General features: G+C 42.1%; 3 protein-coding genes across 3 annotated transcripts in view; all 3 read right to left on the minus strand.

Moving 5' to 3' along the window:
• The window catches only part of LOC134184654 (uncharacterized), a 16,296-nt gene extending 15,783 nt beyond the window's left edge, over positions 1-513 (minus strand). The window contains exon 1 of the mRNA XM_062652400.1: positions 1-513. This exon is cut by the window's left edge and continues 1,021 nt beyond it. Within this exon, the coding sequence (XP_062508384.1) occupies positions 1-513 (513 nt within the window).
• A 1,756-nt stretch (positions 514-2,269) lies between these two features.
• On the minus strand, positions 2,270-3,570 carry LOC134184655 (zinc finger MYM-type protein 1-like). The gene is made up of 2 exons (XM_062652401.1): positions 3,228-3,570; positions 2,270-3,162 (listed from the first exon to the last, which is right to left on the minus strand). The coding sequence occupies exons 1-2, from the start codon at positions 3,568-3,570 to the stop codon at positions 2,270-2,272; spliced, it is 1,236 nt and encodes a 411-aa protein (XP_062508385.1).
• A 7,333-nt stretch (positions 3,571-10,903) lies between these two features.
• LOC134184540 (ephrin type-A receptor 3-like) lies at positions 10,904-14,321 on the minus strand. The gene is made up of 6 exons (XM_062652258.1): positions 14,223-14,321; positions 13,816-14,157; positions 13,319-13,693; positions 12,896-13,252; positions 12,153-12,577; positions 10,904-11,892 (listed from the first exon to the last, which is right to left on the minus strand). Exons 1-6 carry the CDS (start codon positions 14,290-14,292, stop codon positions 11,191-11,193), a joined length of 2,271 nt encoding a protein of 756 aa, XP_062508242.1. The 5' UTR covers positions 14,293-14,321; the 3' UTR covers positions 10,904-11,190.
• Between the last annotated feature and the right edge of the window lie 3,179 nt (positions 14,322-17,500).

Below are 17,500 nucleotides of genomic sequence, written 5' to 3' on the forward strand. Positions count from 1 at the left end.
ACTGTCACTGCAGTTGTTTAATCCAACAAACACTCGAAGTCGCGTTCCGTTGTTGCAAGTTGTGTTGGGCATTCCGACGGCCACAAAGTAGTTTACTCCAATGTCGATCTCGGTAACTAAAACAATCACGTCCGAGACCGACGTGTTCAGTTGTCCGATCTGCTGTTCTGGCGTCACCAAGCAAGAGTTGAACTTGGACTCGGAGTCTACTCGGAAGAGTGACAAGTGGTGAGGGAAACTCTCATCCTTCGAGAATTTGAGTGTTGTAGCACTAACGCTTGGAACAAAGAGAGGACGGAGTTGAGACTCAGAGACGAAGCAGTGCAAGCAAACATCGTCTCTGCTTAGGACAACGACCCACTCTGATTGGGTGCCATTCCAACATGATGCTCCTAGTGGACATGTTGTATTGGCGTTGACATCTTGTTGAAAGCACATTTTGCAGGAGGCGTCGTTTAGTCGTGCCGATGCCAGAGCGAACAAAAACACAGCTATAAGTTGAAACGGCTCCATGAGACAGCGCACACTGCCTTAGCGCCGTTCCCAGACCGTATATTATTTAGATACTTTCAACCTCCCAGGCTAGACTGCCTCGCAAGGCTTCTCGACTGCGACGGTCTTCTGTAGTGCTATACGGGAACCAGACACTGCCCAGCTCACGTGAGTCTGGGGAAGTGGCTACTCAGCGCCACGTAAACTATTCTTTATTAATTAAGAGTATTATAGCTATCATACGCTAGCAGCAGCTAATTAGAGCTGTAGCCAAGAGAAGGCTTTCGCCTTCTCTGATTTTATTGCATATAGAGCAGTATTTGTAGTGGTAACGTGCCTGAATGGCACGCATATATGTTTTAATGGCTATATATACACGCCACAGCAATTGCCATTTGGTATATCTAGTGATCCCACTGTGAATATCTTTGTCAACGTATTCAATAAAACAGCATATCTGTTCTTTCTTTTAATTATTAAACCAACGCCATTAACTCTGTATCTATGATCTAATAGTTTATGCTTTGACGGCAGTAATCACCAGTACGAAAGGAAACAGCGAAGAAACAAGCGAGACCATATTGAAAACAGTTACTCTTAGTGAGATATACAATACTTAATTAATTTATGATTTTAAATTCTTTCTATTGTGTAATGTTTTCAACATATTAAAATGACTGGAATTTTACTCTTGCAGCGCCGGATCCAGGAATTTTTGAAAGAGTGGGTTTACCGTTAGCAGTTATTTATATAACAATACTAATTTTGTCTTTTGTAATGAAATTATATAAAATTATTAAACCACACCTATTGGAAAAGAGAGGGTTGCAACCCCCTAAACCCACTCTGGATCCGGCCCTGCCTTTTGACTCATAATAGCTAGACTACTGCACTTGACGTCTCATGGTTGGTACCAAGACAACACAAACTTGCTAATGGCTCTGTCATTTTGATAATTACTGAACAAACACATGGAAGCAAGAAATTAGTTGTCAAAGGAAGAAGCATTATGCTGGTTTGCTACCTGCGTACTACTACAAAGTGCAATTCTAATTAGTACGGAAATTGATTTTACTGCTTTTATCAATTTACTGACCAATCTGAATCAAGTGAAATGTGTTTTGCAGCTCCATCTAAACCAAGGAACATCCATATCGTACTTGGTAAGGATCCATCAGTGGCTCAAGTGTCTTGGGATGCGCCAATTTATCCAAACGGCAATGTTGGTTATAGTCTGTGATATTACGGGAATTCATCCGTTCATACTTGTCTTGAGGCACACAAAGGTGTCGTTGACGTGCTGGACAACCAACAATGGCTCATTAAGGACTTGAAACCGTTTCAAGAGTACACAGTGTAGTGACTTCATGTAATTTGTTGTACAACGTTAACTTTAACTGACGTCTATTGGACGGCAGAGAAACAGCAGAGACATATACGTTTTGGAAGTCTCTCGTTTTAAATGTGTGTGTGTGTGTGTGTGTGTGTGTGTGTGTGTGTGTGTGTGTGTGTGTGTGTGTGTGTGTGTGTGTGTGTGTGTGTGTGTGTGTGTGTGTGTGTGTGTGTGTGTGTGTGTGTGTGTGTGTGTGTGTGTGTGTGTGTGTGTGTGTCCAACACTACCATATCGGTAAGTAGTCGTTGAGATTTTAGTTTCTTACCCTTGCGACGTACATCTACAACAGCTATCCCCAAACGCTCAGCCAAATCAACAGACGCCTTCCAAGTTCTCTCCCACTCTTTGTCACTTCTGCTGCTACGAATAGATGACAGGACAGAGTCAACCAGGTTCCGCTGCAGCTGCTAGATCAAGTGAGTCATCTTGCAGTTGATCTGACAGTCCTTTGGTTATTGAAAGTCCCTTGACGAGGAAAACAAATATGAATATAAACCTGACGGTCCTGACATGTGTCAAGAGACCTCCTGCTTCGACTCTTCGCTTACTGTCTCTGTCGTTCTCAGTAAGATCCTCTAAAGTAGCAACTATTTCTTTGAGTGATTGCAGAACTCCAGATATAGCATCAAAGTGGCATGCCCATCGAGTATTGCCGAAACTCTTGATACGCAATGGTTTCTTTATACCTGCCACCCTCTGGACTTCCTCAAACACAGGCAGAACAGCAGAAGATGACGAAAACAGGTAGAGCATTTGATAAACACAGAAGAGTTCGCTGACGAATTCCATGTTCTTCGAGCAGTCCACAAGAACTAGGTTTAACCTATGCGCAAAGCAATGCACGTAAATGGCTTGAGGACATAACTTCCGAATCCGTGCTTGAACCCCTGACAATCGACCACTCATCACAGAAGCTCCGTCATAAGATTGACAGACACACATTGAGAGAGGTAAATTGTGCTGTGGCAAAGTGTTGGTTATCAATGTCGAAAGTCCTTCTGTTGTAATGTCATGAGCAGTGAAGTATGTCAAGAAACTTTCATACACTGCAGAGACCTTGACATATCTCACAACAATTGAAACCTGCTCCTTCTTGCTAATATCTCGTATTTCATCTACCATCAAAGTAAAGTGTCCACTGTTTCTCACTTCTTCACAGATCTTGTTTCGCACGAGTGATCCCATTACCGATAACAACTCATTCTGAATTTCAGGTGAGCGATAATGTGCATTCTTGGGTAATTTTCCAATCTTCTTTTGCAGACGTGTGTCATGATCTGACAAAGATCCAGTATTGCTCGAAAATTTCCTGGATTTTTTGAATTTTCAGTTTCGTCATGACCTCTTAAGGCTATCCCTTGTTTTGCACAAAGGAGGAGTATGTCAATGATAGTTTTCAAAAGGCATCTATTGTCTTCTATTTCCTTTTCTGGCACCTGAAGCGTTGACTGAGACACAATGTCTTGTATTGTGTGACCCTTTTGTGCAGATTGACGATACTCTTCCCATGCAACAAACGATGATCTGTGAGCAGATGAAAGTTTGTGTTTTAACAGAGTGTTGGACTTCTCTTTGTGACCACATGTCTTCTTCCAATTAGAAAATCCTGTCACAGTAAACGCTTTGTCAGTGGTCGAGCTTGGAGCAAAGTGACGACAACAGTAACAGTAGCAGGCATCATTCATCACTGAATACTCCAACCATTTGTATTCGATATACAACTCCCTTTTGAAATGACGCTCTCGTTTGCCAAAACTTCGTGATGGAAAACTTATTATAGATTGTCGGGGTTCTTCATTAGGTCCCGAGAATAGATTTGTGTAAACAAATCAATCAATAGCTCGCATCTAGTCTCAAATATTTTGAATGTAAGATTACCCATTGGACTGCGTACTTCAGTACACTTATCATTCTCCGCTTGATTTGCCGTCTCGGCCACACTGCTACTACTCAGAGCCCTATATAGAGAGTTGCGACATTGCGAGTCCCGGTTTTTCGATCACGTGATTACATGGGCGCCATGTTTTATCCAACTGCAGTTCCGTGTTAGAAAAGCTCTCGGCGTGGTTTTGAGTTGGTCCCTTCACAATGCTCTGTTGTTCTGCATGGGGATGCTCGAATAGAGCAGAGATGGGATCTAGGATGTTTGTGTTTCCTCGTAATCCAGCTCTGGGAGGCAAGAGTGAAACGAAAGAACTGCGTGGCATCGTCATCGTCGTTTCTTTGTGAGGTAATCGATGTTGTAGTAAAGTGTGGTTCAATCCCTTTACAAAATTTGCTGTCACGGCAAACTGTTATATATGTACGTATAACTGTTGCATGAAAGATCTTAGTGGTTAGTTATATACATAGGCTAAACGGCATACGTACACGTGTTTGATAGTCAAGTACAGGGTTGTGGAGCCAAGCTGCTTCAACTAAGCTGTCCGTCACTATACTGCTGCCGGTGTGTCCCCCATACAGGTACGCCTTGGTGCTGGCCATTGAAGGTGGATGAGGCACTGGGGCACCTTGGTATGTATAATGGTTCTTTACGTTCGTGCTCTCTGTCTGTTTTCTATGGCTTGGTCTAATGATCATGGATGCCTAATAGCATATCTATGTGCTTTCTCTAGGGTCCACTTTGATGTGTCTCAGTTTGAAGGTAAGAGGTTGATGGGAAGAGGAAACTGAAGCCCAACTCTGTACCTACAATTTTTTTCTTACCGAACGAGTTCCTGCTCAGAGAAAGCCTCCGACTGGAAGAAGTGCACCGTCAAACCCAGCAGCTCCATGTGACCACATCTATTGTGAACATGGTCAACTATCGCCTTGTGAAGGTTAGTGTTACTCTTTCGCTGAATGTTGTTTAACATTGTTAGACAGAGTTGACTCCCACCCGGGTGGGTCGGAGTCCCAGTCATCAGACCGTCTCCTACGGTTCACGCATGCGCATACTTGGGCTCCGATCCTCGCGCCGGGGCCAGACTTTCCCTCGCAAGTCTGGCGAAGTTCATCCGGTGAAGGTATCTGACGAGGAAGTTACCTGGTGATACATAAGACTATGAACATCCGACGAAGGTAAGGAGTCAATAAGTGCCAGCAATAATACAATTATAGTACTGAGTTACCAAGTCAATTCTGTTGCAACTTCTGGAGGTTATGCTTAGACCCTACAAAATTACTTCTCTGTTTCTCATCCAGTGAGACTCTTAATTAACTACGTTTGCCCCAACAAAGAGTAGAAAAGATCATGCTTGATCTTCATCATCATATCATGGGCAAAACACTTAGAAGATGTTGTGAAATGCTTGGTCTATCAATCATTCCAGAACACAGCCTTGTCTGTGTGTGGGCTAGCACCAGTCACATCAAATTAGGTATATCTATACCCTTTTGTCACGTGTCCCATTAGGATGAGATTTGTCAGAATATTATTGAGGAAGAAGAGCTTAGTTCATTCACACTTGTTAACAGGAAGACAAAATCCCTCTAAGGATGTTGGATTTGTGATGTGAAAACACACATGGTCTTAAATAAATATTCACAATATATTATTGTGGCTTCATCTGAAGTGCAAGGCATCTTGGCACATTTCTGTGTGCAAACAAGATATACATGAAATTTTCTAATTTTTCAAACTGAATGAGAAACACAAATAATTGTATGCCCTAATATAACTACAGTTATTATTTTAGGTACAACGTGTACATGTACTTTACAGTAAAACTCAAATTGTGAACTTGGTAATTGCTACTGCATGATTAACAACTTGATGTAAATAGACAAATTCATGTTTCAGTCGTGTAACACGTGGCTTGTTTTTTGCAGCTGATCTTGAACAAGCACTAGATGAAGAGGTACGTAGCAGTGAAGTTGGTGTGTCTGCTATGTACTCTAATAAATATAGTATACAGAATTAAAAGAACTGGAGCTGTAGTTAGATTATTTAGTTATGTCTACCTCAGCTGCGGCATACGTAGTATATTGATGATTACCAGGCGTCGATTTGTCAGTGGTCATGTCACACAGTAAGCAGGAACAATGTAGTACGTGTATAGATCTGTGGGCGGTCTGAGCCCCAAGGCTACGTGCGCGAAGAGATACACAGAAGAGCCTGAAACATGGCCGTTACGAACTCTTTGAAGCTAACTTATTAGTTGCAGATCTCTTTTGTGTTTAAGATCAGATTCGAGTAGCCCTGCAATGACTAAATGGCTCTGAGCAATGACGGTATCGAATGGAAAGGCGATCGAAAAAATAGACTACTGGCTGGGCTACAGCCGTCAAAATCAGGTAGTCGTTTCGTCTTGAGTAGTGCACTGTTTACTCTAGTTCTCGAGTTTTGTCGTAGTCGCTACAATTTTTACGTCATTATTTATCTTGCGCTGCTGGATAAACATGGCGTCCAAATCCGGGTTGTCGCAACTCTCCCTAGAGAGGGCTCTGCTACTTGCCGCCTCGGAATCCCCATTGGTCGAGTCAGACGTCACGTTAGTAGTAAATGTGACAGATTCTTGTGAAGCCAAATAAATCCTGTCTAGATCCTGTTCGTCTGTTCTTACATGGGCAACCTCAATTGACTCGCTTTTCCTAGTAGCCATAAAATTTGTGGTGTTCATTAGAGTCTACAGCTGTAGCCTAGAGCTATATATGGGAAGTTGCAATTGCATACCTCTTCTTACTGATCTGACTATCCCAAAACCATTCAAGAGGCTTAGTTCGTCGCTTCTTGGAGTTGGACTTTGAAAGCTGATGGAGAGACGTAGACATAACCGTACTCGTAGGTTGCAAACTCCTGGAAGTGCCATCAAACCCCGTATTCATCAAGCCCCGTATTCACCACACCCCCTATTGCCTCGCGTCCCCAACGCTTCTAGACCTTATTAGCTAATTGTGTTCATTGATATTGTTAAAGTCATAGCCAATTAGATGAGCCCAATTGGCGGTATTCACCTATTTGCAAGTAGAGTATGGGCAGTCAAACAACTGTAGCTGAGATGAACCACGCCTTAAAATTAAGACCACGCCTTCATTTCTTGGAGGGGCCCCGGGCCACTGGACCTCCGTCGCAATAAACGCTGCAGCTGTTGTAATACTAGCCTAGCTGTGTGCCTAAAAATGTCAAGAATTGTAACCGTAAACTAAGTATTGTTCTTGTTGTAGACCAATCAAAACAACCGCTGAGCGAGGGAAGTTTCTATTGGTGCGGAGCGTTTCATGTTTAAAGTGTAACAAAATATAGAAAGTTTCTAATCGACTAAATAGGGTGTTTATATAATTAAAGCGTTACAAAAACTTAACACGGACCGAATTATTACAAATGTGCATGCGACCGGTCAGTGTTGCTCTGAGGTAAATATACCTACTACATTGTTTAACCTACAGTGTTGATTGAAATTTCGTTTGGATGCAAAACTTTTTCATAATATTTAATTTGGAAATTTTACAGCCCTCCTACTAAATTCCAAGAAATAGTCTTGGCTACGCCCATTGGCGTAGCGTCGGCGGGTGGGGTGGAAACATTTCCAATCTTTTGGTGTTTCCAGCAAAAATCGAAAGCGTCATATGTTTTCCTCAGGTTACCAAACAGTTAGTTTGATTAATCTTAGAGTGGTGTGTTGACGACGAGATGAACTGTTTGATGGACCACATCAACATTAGAATATGCATGGAGAAGGCTAAAAAAATTTGTAACAAGAAAAGTGAGCATGCTCAGCACACTTTCCGTCGATAGCGGACGGCGTGGCTTTGCACTGATTAATCAGCCCCTCCAAGCTTGAGGACAACACTACGTCGGTGTATATACGCCCATCTGCAATCGCAAAGTCTTTCCTGCAATGTCTGTTAGTCGTTTATTACCCTAAATTCGTCGCTTGCCATAAGTAACGGGTGGAGGCAAGGATGCTAAGGACTCACGTCCCTCCCATGTACAAGCTGTGCTTCATTCGTAGTCGTCTAAATTTCTTAATTAACTCGCCCTATACCTCATCTGGACATTTCCGGGACTGTTACTTCTACCCTAACTGGAAAGTCTATTTGTGATATCATAACTATTAACTATCACCACACCAACACTCAGCAAAATCATGGATCTGTCGCTGGTATGGGTGTAGGTTACTGCCACACAAAACGCAAAAAGCCTGTAGATCAAACAACTACAATGGGGATGCTTGAAGTGTACTGTTCATGCATAGATAACTCTAGGCTCGAGTGTCTAGCCAGTCGTCTCCCTCAGGAAGAGCAAGATCTAGCAAACTCTAATCTGTTTTGCAATTCATTGTCTAGACGGATACAGACGTGTCAACAAATAGACTTCCGGTCTCAACAATTGTGTCCGATGTCGCAGCTGCATGCCAGTAAAGTTTGCTACGAAAGCGCACAGAACGCGGCTGTGCGCATTTCGCTTACACTGCGTAACATTAGAATTTCTGTATACGCGTAAAGCACGTTCTAAGGCGGGTGTTGCACAACTGGCAAGGTTCTAAGTATAATTTCGGACAATACGTAGCCCACCCATTTCTACGAATCTAGATGGGTTGCGCGAGATAACGGTGTCACTACAGTATACAGTCTGCCGCGTCAAAGCGACTAGATGGATCCAACAATCAGATCATTCGTCGTAGTCGCCGTTGTGCTGGCTGCACTAGGGCTGCCCGTCGTTACCTCCGACGTTAGCCCTCTGTGTGTGCCAACTATTGAGCACTCGAAAAGTCAATGCAACGGTTTGGTGTCCACTTGTCGCTGTACAGAGCGATGTGCAGTCAAGAAACGGGTATTTGTAATTGTAACGCAACGCTTCACGTCGACGGCGCTCACTGCGACGTGTGTGAGGAAGAATTTCTGAACGAGAACGGCGGGAGCGTAACAGGAAATGATGGATACCCACTGGCTCACATGGATGCAGTGCCCTTTAATGCTCTCTCCAATCCTGAACGTCTCTTTCAAAACGTAGAACTCGATCCGAATGAAGAGAGGATCACAGCAACGACCAGAAGACTAAAACGTTTTGCTCTAGATGCTTCGGTGGGCGTGTGTCTAGTGACCTTGTCAGAGTGTCTGCATATACCACAATGTGTCTGTTAGAGGACTACCAAAAAACGCAGCTGCAGTGGGATTACTCGACATGTCAGCCGTCTCCAATAATTCTGAGAGCAAGTGTGAACTGTTCGGTCGCATCTTTGAAGAGAATGTCAAGGTAGAAGTGAAGTCCGAAAAGACAGCCGAATAGCCAAATGTATCTATGCCAGCATGCTGCTACAAACTGGATATTAGAAAATGATCCGATACTCAAATCCATAAAATGTTTTTGGTTGGCATCTTCTACAGAAACAGTTGACAAAGAACAATAACGTTTTTATGCAGACGTTGCATACCTTGCTGTGTCTTGGACACAAAGATTTTTTTGTTTAAAACCGTGCTCTTGCCTTTACGAAGGGTAGAGCAAGACTGTCTCAGTAAAGCATCAGATCAAGTTTGCTCATTTCCAGGTGCAAGATTGTGCGATATCTTCCACGGTATTGAGATTCTTGATGGTATACAGTACTTCAAGAGGTTCATCAAATAAGTATGTTAACAACTGTCTTTATACCAATTCTTGATCTATTAGATTATCTCGTGCTGAATAAATAACCAGAACATTTTTAAACCTGGTTGTCAAACTAATAACAACTACATAATAATTAATTATTACAAATTTTTAGCTTGAAGGCACATTTGTAGTCGGGGTCACTATTTTTCTATCACCATGAAAACAGCAACCTAATATGTCGATTACCGTCCCAGCCGCGCATGAGGACCTGGATACGATGCTATCTAATACCGACTCGCAATGCTCTCACTCACTATCGAAAAGCTAAGCTCAATTTAATTCGGACTTACGTATATATGTTAGCAAACATGCGTGGCAAAAGCAGACGCCAAACAACATGGTAATTCCTAATATCCGTGACTGTTGACATTGTTGCGAACATTATTCTATTCGGTTTTGCAACTGACAGTGTAAACGGATGCAGACGTGTCGACAATTGACGTCCGGTCTCAAAAATCGTATCCCATGTCGCATCTGCCAGTAAATTCGTTACGGAAAGCATGCAGAACGCAGCTGCATACGCAACCCAGCAAATTTGGTTTAACCTGCCTAGCACTAGAATTTCACGTTTAGTTCGGGTGTCGCAGAGGTGGCAAGGCTCGAACACTACAACAAATAATTGAAATGTCAGTATTGGTATAGGCCGATACTTATCCGACATATCGGTATCGGTAGAACACTAATTTCTAGTGGGACTAGTAAATTGAAAGGACACTTAGCGTAGTACCTCAGGGGGGCTCTCATTCCAACATATTTGTTTGGTCATCGCGTTTCCAACAATGTACGTGTTTATACTTGCGGTCACGTGTCAGGATAACGTGTACCGCTGGCTTTCGATGCAAATGACTCTGCATTAGTACAACATCGTGGCTGTGAATCATTCAAGTGTATACTACACAGTTGTAAAGCACTGTACATGCACTTGAAGTCTTCTCTGACAACAATGGCGCTTTCCATATCAACAACAAGAGGACTAGTAATATCTAGAGATAGGCCTGGCCTGTTTTATCAGGCCGTGCAGTTGACAAGTGTTGTGACTAGGCATAACAGTCTATGCTACGAGAAGAAACAGAAAACATCTAATCGACTAGGTTAACTGTGCAATCTGCTATCGCACAGTGCAAGTCAATTACAGTGCCGTATTCTCAACCTCATTGTTTTCTACGACACGAGCTAGCATCAGTTCTTTAACAGTGAGCAAGTCGTCATCCAGTGCATTTCCGTAAACTTTCAATATTATATCAATATATCAAAGATATTCATCTTATACATTAGTTTTTATTTATGACGTCACTATGAGTATAAATTATTTTTGGAAGTATGATATATAAACTTAAAACAAGTTTAGAAAACGAGTTTCAAACAGAGTATCTTAACTTAATCAGGGTAGCAACTTAAGAGCACGTGACTCTTATAAACACGCTTATAGACTTTACACATAACTAATATATTTAATCAGCTATACTCCAACCTGGAAGCTTACAGCAAAACCCGCTCATAAAATGACGTTTCAAGAAATAGTCCGGCGAATGTCTAACCTGCCGATCTGCATGCTTCCTACTCCCATGCGAGATATGATACAACCCCGTATATACCCAGCACTACCCCAACAGTTAAAACTATTAATATCACCATCAAACTACAATAATCGTACTATTACGTGGACAGGCGTCCAAACAGAACTATTGCGCTATTGTATTGCGCAAGATGGTGTTCCTCATTCAGGGTAAGGCAATTACAGTGCCGTGTCCTTGACATCATCGTCTGCTACGACACCAGCTAGCATCAGTTCTTGAGCAGTAACCAGGTCGTCGTCCAGAGCATTTCCGTAAGCACTCAATGTACGATTTAACGTATTGACGACGTCGTCAAAACAAGGACGTTGATCGACGTCAATCTTCCAGCAATCGAACGGCAACTCTTGCTCTTGCATTGGAATGAGAAGAGTATTTCCTACCTCGGTAGTGATGAGAAATGGTAGAAGAGGTAGAGGGAGGCGATTAGAAATATAGCCAAATAGGTCAGTGTTTGACAGCCAAGAGTATGGCGTCAAACCAAAGCTATAAACTTCCCAGCAGAGAACACCAAACGACCACACGTCGCTTTTCTCGCTGTATCGCCTTTCGTACGAAGCCTCCGGACTCATCCATCGAAACGGTACGTTTCCTTCTCCCTTTTTCATTCGAACTTCTCCGAATTCTTTGTCGATGACGACGGCCATTCCGAAATCGCTCACTTTGACAACCAGTCTTCCACCTTCTTCGTGAATCAAGCAGTTTCTGGCTGCGATATCACGATGAATGATATTTAGTTTACTGACCGCTTGAAGACCGCATGCAATCTGATGGAGAAGGTCGCATTTAAGAGCAGCAAACGTTGATGCCAAATTCTCTGCTATCTTTGGTTTCAAAATTGTGAGCAGTCGGTTTAGATTTCCCTGGAAGAGAAATAAGGTAAAGCCGTATACAAGACTATATATACCATGATCACGTGACGTGAGACCAGTTATGAGCGCGTACTGAGGTGGTGTACATGAAGTATTGCACGGCAAGTGTGCAATAAGTTACTTTCGGTTATTATTGCACTTTCACTTACACGTGACCATGGTATAAATAATTTATCATATCATTAGCGTGGTATATGGCTGTTACTGTATTATCTAGCATGCTAATCATACAAAGTAAGGATATGGTTTACCCTATTGACGTATTCCATAATCATAAGATAAGGTTCTTCTTGAGAGCAGACGTGCAGCAAGCGTACGACGTTCACATGATCGACACGCAAGGAAATCTTTGCTTCTCTAATGAAGTCACTTTTCAAGTCATAACTAGTGTTTGTTTGTAGTTGTTTGACAGCCACTCGTATATTTTCATCGTGCGAGCATATCCATCCCATCATCACGCAGCCGAATGCCCCTGATCCGAGCTTCTCGGTGTCATCCGGTAAGTCTACATTGTCGCGTTGGAGCTCGACGCGCCGCAAACCGTCGTCGTCCAATTCTCTTTCTAGCACTTTCTTTGGTCTCCAACGATAAATGTAATACAAGGAAACTAAAGTTGTGGAAACGATAAGAAGCGCGGCAACAACAGAAATGGGAACAACCCAGGCTGTAAATGCTTCTGTAAATCAGACAAATATACAAAGTTCAGTTATAGTGTGTGTGTGTGTGTGTGTGTGTGTGTGCGTGCGTGCGTGCGTGCGTGTGTGTGTTTGCACGCGTGCGCGCGCGCGCTTGAATGTCTAACTTATATAAACAACTGATTACGTAGACTTTGAACATATAATAGTAGAATGATTCTAGATAGACTATATTTAGCTAAATAGCGTCTTAGGCTACAATCAATTGTCTATTTTTGATTCATTTATAATATATAATGTTTTAGAGAGAAATATTATATTACGATATGACACCTCTCCAACAGCTAACTGTTGCTCACCTTCGTTAGAATTTGATGATAAATGACCGCAATATTGAGATTGACTAGTAGAATTTCCAATTTCGTTGACAGAAATGATCCTAAACCGATAGCGGTGATCTACAGTCACTTGTCGTATGGTACAGTTGACTATGTCATCTTGTGATAAACAATGGATGGAATCGTCGTCATTAAGAGGTTTTAGTGATGAGCCGTCGAGAGAAAAAGAACGGTCAGAACGAAGATCATCATTAATCCACATGAGAGTAATATTAACAGATTGACTGTTGCTTCGTCCCTTCTTCCACAACAAAGTTGAAAAGGACGCGTTCGAATTTGATATTATTTGACAGTCAAGTGGTATCGATGGTGATGGAACTAGGAAGTAAAAGCCACCATTTGCATGGTACAATACAAATATGGAATGAACATCTTGACACTTACTGTCAGGACACGTTCTATTATTTTCTGATTTTTCATCGCATCCTTTGGTATTACACGCTCTTATTTGAAACGTGTACATTGTATAACCCAGGAGTCCTGATATGTTGCAAAATGCGTCGACGTCTGGTACCATCCACCAGCAAGAATGCTCTTGTGACCCAGACGAGCTCTCACACGTAGCGTTAACTGGATCTCTTCCCGAACAAGACAGAACTGTTTGATCTAGTTCATCTGCTGACGGGTATCTAAGTGTTATGCTTTGTCTATTGATCGGTCCGGGTTGTTTGTGTTCGTTTAAGTTCCAAGATATTGTGGAATGGGATGGTACACTTGGACATCCCAATAAACGCAAGTCGAAAAAGGTATCAGAAGGTTCTAATAAAATACACATATTTAATACAATCTACACATATTATATATATAAAATTAAAAATAATAAATATATAAACAAATATAAATTGAATAATACAGAAATGCATCTGTACTGTACGACTTACTTAGAAAGTCAGTAGAATCGTTCACGCATTGTGATGGTCCAAACAGTACTTTTCTGTTCTTTTTGTCGATGGTTGCAACGTAAATACATAGTTCATAAAGATTTGCCGGTTGGAGACCTCTAACGGTGTAACGGTCTCTGAGAGAGCGGTTAGCATATGTTCTTTCAGAGTAATAGTAAAAGTCGCCGCTAGCCGTGTTCGACTCAGATTGCCACGTGATGCGATAGAAAAAGAATCCCGTATCGTCGTTGAGTGACTCTTCACTGGGCCCTTTCCATTTAAGAGACATAGATTTGGACGTTTGGTTCCACACAGATAACGCTGATACTCCGTCTTGTGGATCTACATAACAAATTTACAAACAAAGGTATACACTATAGTTATAACATATTGTATATACAAATTACGTGTAAGCAGAGACGTTCGATAGAATCTTTGAGAGTAAAATCCTCGTTTATCTTGGGCATCCAGTTGCATCCAAACTGCGTACGTGCTGTTTCTTTGCAAATATTCTCCACGAATATAATATGTTTTGTGAAGAGTTTTTGACAGATCGATGATATGGCTGAAGATGAGAGGAAAGATCGTTTGCTTTCGAGCAACGACGAAAAGAGCGTAATAGACAGAGACGGACACGGGTTTGTCATAAAGACAACTATCGTAGTCCCAATGTACTTCTATTCCACCAGACTTGTTGCTGAATACGCTTATAGACTTCGGAGCATTCAGACCTAAAAGTATCGTCTACGTTAAATAGAATTTAGGTTTGGACAACCATGTGTATGATTATAATCACACACACATACACTCACAGACACACGCGCGCGCGCGCGCGCACTTTTAAAACGAGAGACTTACGTGACGTTGGCGTCCAAAACGTATATATTTCCGCCGTTTCGCTGTCGTTTAATAAACAGCAGCTAATGTTGTGCAACAAATTATATGACGTCACTTGCACTGTGTACTCTTCGAATGGTTTCAAGTCTGTAATGAGCCATTGTTGGTTGTCTATCACGTCAACGACACGTTCCTGTGCCTCGAGACAAGTATGAACGGATGAATTGCCGTAATATCGCAGGCGATAACCAACTTGGCCGTTTGTATAAATTGGCGCATCCCAAAACACTTGAGCCACTGATGGATCGTTACCAAGTACGACACGAATGTTCCTTGGTTTAGATGGAGCTGTATGTAACAAACATTATTGTAGCAGACATGCATGAATATTTTTTATTTATCTTTTCAATACTAGTACGTGTACGCCAGTTTTCTCACCTGATTGGTCAGTGAATTGATAAAAGTAGCCAAAATCAATTTCCGTTTTATTTGACAGCGAAACAATAATTTGAACTTTGTAGAGGAACGAAGACAGCAAACCAGTCAGTAACGCTTCTTCGTTTAATATATCAACTAATTTCTCGAACTTCGTTGCATTGCGCACTAATCTGGTTTCATGTGTTTGTTCCGTAATTATCAACCTGACAGATCCATTAACAGTTTTGTTCTGCCTTGGCACCACCCATATGGCGGCAAGAGAAGTAGAATTATGAGTCAAGAGCGTAAAATTCCAGTCATTCGAATCTGTTGAAACAGTACAGTACACCGAATAAAAACTAAAACCATAAATTTAATATGTATTGTATATCTCACCAAGAGTTTTAAATATGATCTCGTTGGTTTCTTTGCTGTTTCCTTTTGGGCTGTTGATAGCTGCCTTCAAATTATAAATTGTATCAGATGATAGATCCACAAGATTTAAGTGGCGTTGATTAAAAGGAAGAACATATCTGCTGATTATATTTGTTTGGTTGAATAAGTAGATAGAGATATTCACACTGGGATCATTAGATACAACAGATGGCAATCTCCACGTAACACGAGCGCTGCGCCAGTCTAAAGGCACAACCTCGACGTTCTCTGGAAAAGGAATAACTACAAGAAAACCAGCGATAGTGGTGAAACACTTGAACGCAACACAATATAGTCTCACATGCCAAACTTGTTCTTAACATCACCGGCATGCTTCTGGGTCCTACAAGTTCTCTTTCTCTATACAAAACGACCACAGCGGACACTTCTACTTTATAAAAAGTATTTGCATCTAGACCGCCGATGTCGGCATAAGTAGTCGAAGCAGTGAGATTGTAAGATCGTGACGTAAATGGAGCGAGCGGCGTGCAGTATACGATGTATTGAGGATTCGGACCGCCGGCAAAGTTTGGGTCGATGGGATTCCATGTGACCGAAAGTTGATTCGGCTCCACAGAGTGCACGGTGACGTTAGTCGGCTGTGATGTCGGATCTGAAATAAAAAGCAATCTCTAATTAATTAATTAACTGATCATAGACATAAATATAGACATAAAAGAAACTCAAAGATGCAACTAACGAGAGATGTTTGGCGTAACAGGTCGCGAGAAGTGTGAAAAATTGCTGCAGACGAGCTTGTCTTGGTCGTTGATAATCGAAGCGATTCGAAAACGAAATTTCATGTAGTTTAGATTTTCAAAAACCACGTCGGTGCCGTTGACCGTAACATTTCGAGCGAACAAATTGTCGAGCGTGCTGTATTCCAACAAATATCGCAGAAGTCGAAATCCCGTCTTTGTTTCCGGCTTATTGCTCGTATTTCGTAGCTTCCAGGATACTTGAACTGCACCTTCTTCGTACGAGATTGGTATAAGGTCGTCAAAGTCCGACACAAAATCGCCACTATGAATACCACAATATAGAAAAATTTCGCAATGGCGACCAATTGCTCCCGTCGGACACGAACACGTGTAAGACGGATAGTCAGGCACGCATTTTGCCCCGTAATCACAGCTTGACGGAAGACAAGGGTCGATCTCACTTTCACATCTGTTACCCGTGTAGCCGTTGAGACATATACACGTGCCATTCATGCACTTACCATTACTCCCACACTCTGATATTTCACAATCAGTCATTACTATGTCACAGTGCCGACCGGTAAATTCTGGTAGGCAGACACACGTGTAGTTACCGATACCGTCGACACAAGAAGATCCGTTGGAGCAAAGACCAGAACTGCACTCGTTGAACTCGACTTCGCAGTGGACACCGTGATATCCGTTCGTGCAGTAACAATGATTTTTGTCAGATAGTCGGAGGCATACGCCATCGTGTTCACACACATTGTCATCACACGCGTTGTGCACACGCACACAACGATATCGATTGATATCGTCTTGACATAATTGGTTTTCTTTACAAGGATTGCTTGCGCATTCATTAATATTGATGTCACAGTTTGCTCCAGCATATCCGTCTTTACAGGTGCAAGTGTATCCACAAACGTGATCAGAGCACGTGCCTTGATTGTCACAAGGTGATGACAGACATTTGTCTATTATTTCCACGTCGCAATAACGTCCTGTAAAACCAGTCCTACAGAGACAAGTAGCGCCACTCTCTGTCGGTACACATGTTCCGTGAACACAAGGCGATGGCCAACAACCGTCGAGGTAAGTCTCACATCGTAATCCGGTATAATTCGATTGACATTCACATGTTTTTATTCCACTGTACAAATGTTCTTGACACGTGCCGTTGTTATAACACGTGTCACACGTACACTTGAATATACAATCAAATCCATTGAGGGTATTAACACATTTCGTGCCTTGTGAGCAATTATCCTGTCCCAAAGCGCATTCGTCGACGT

This window comes from Corticium candelabrum, chromosome 9, assembly GCF_963422355.1.
Source record: "Corticium candelabrum chromosome 9, ooCorCand1.1, whole genome shotgun sequence".
NCBI classification, from domain to species: Eukaryota; Metazoa; Porifera; class Homoscleromorpha; order Homosclerophorida; family Plakinidae; genus Corticium; species Corticium candelabrum.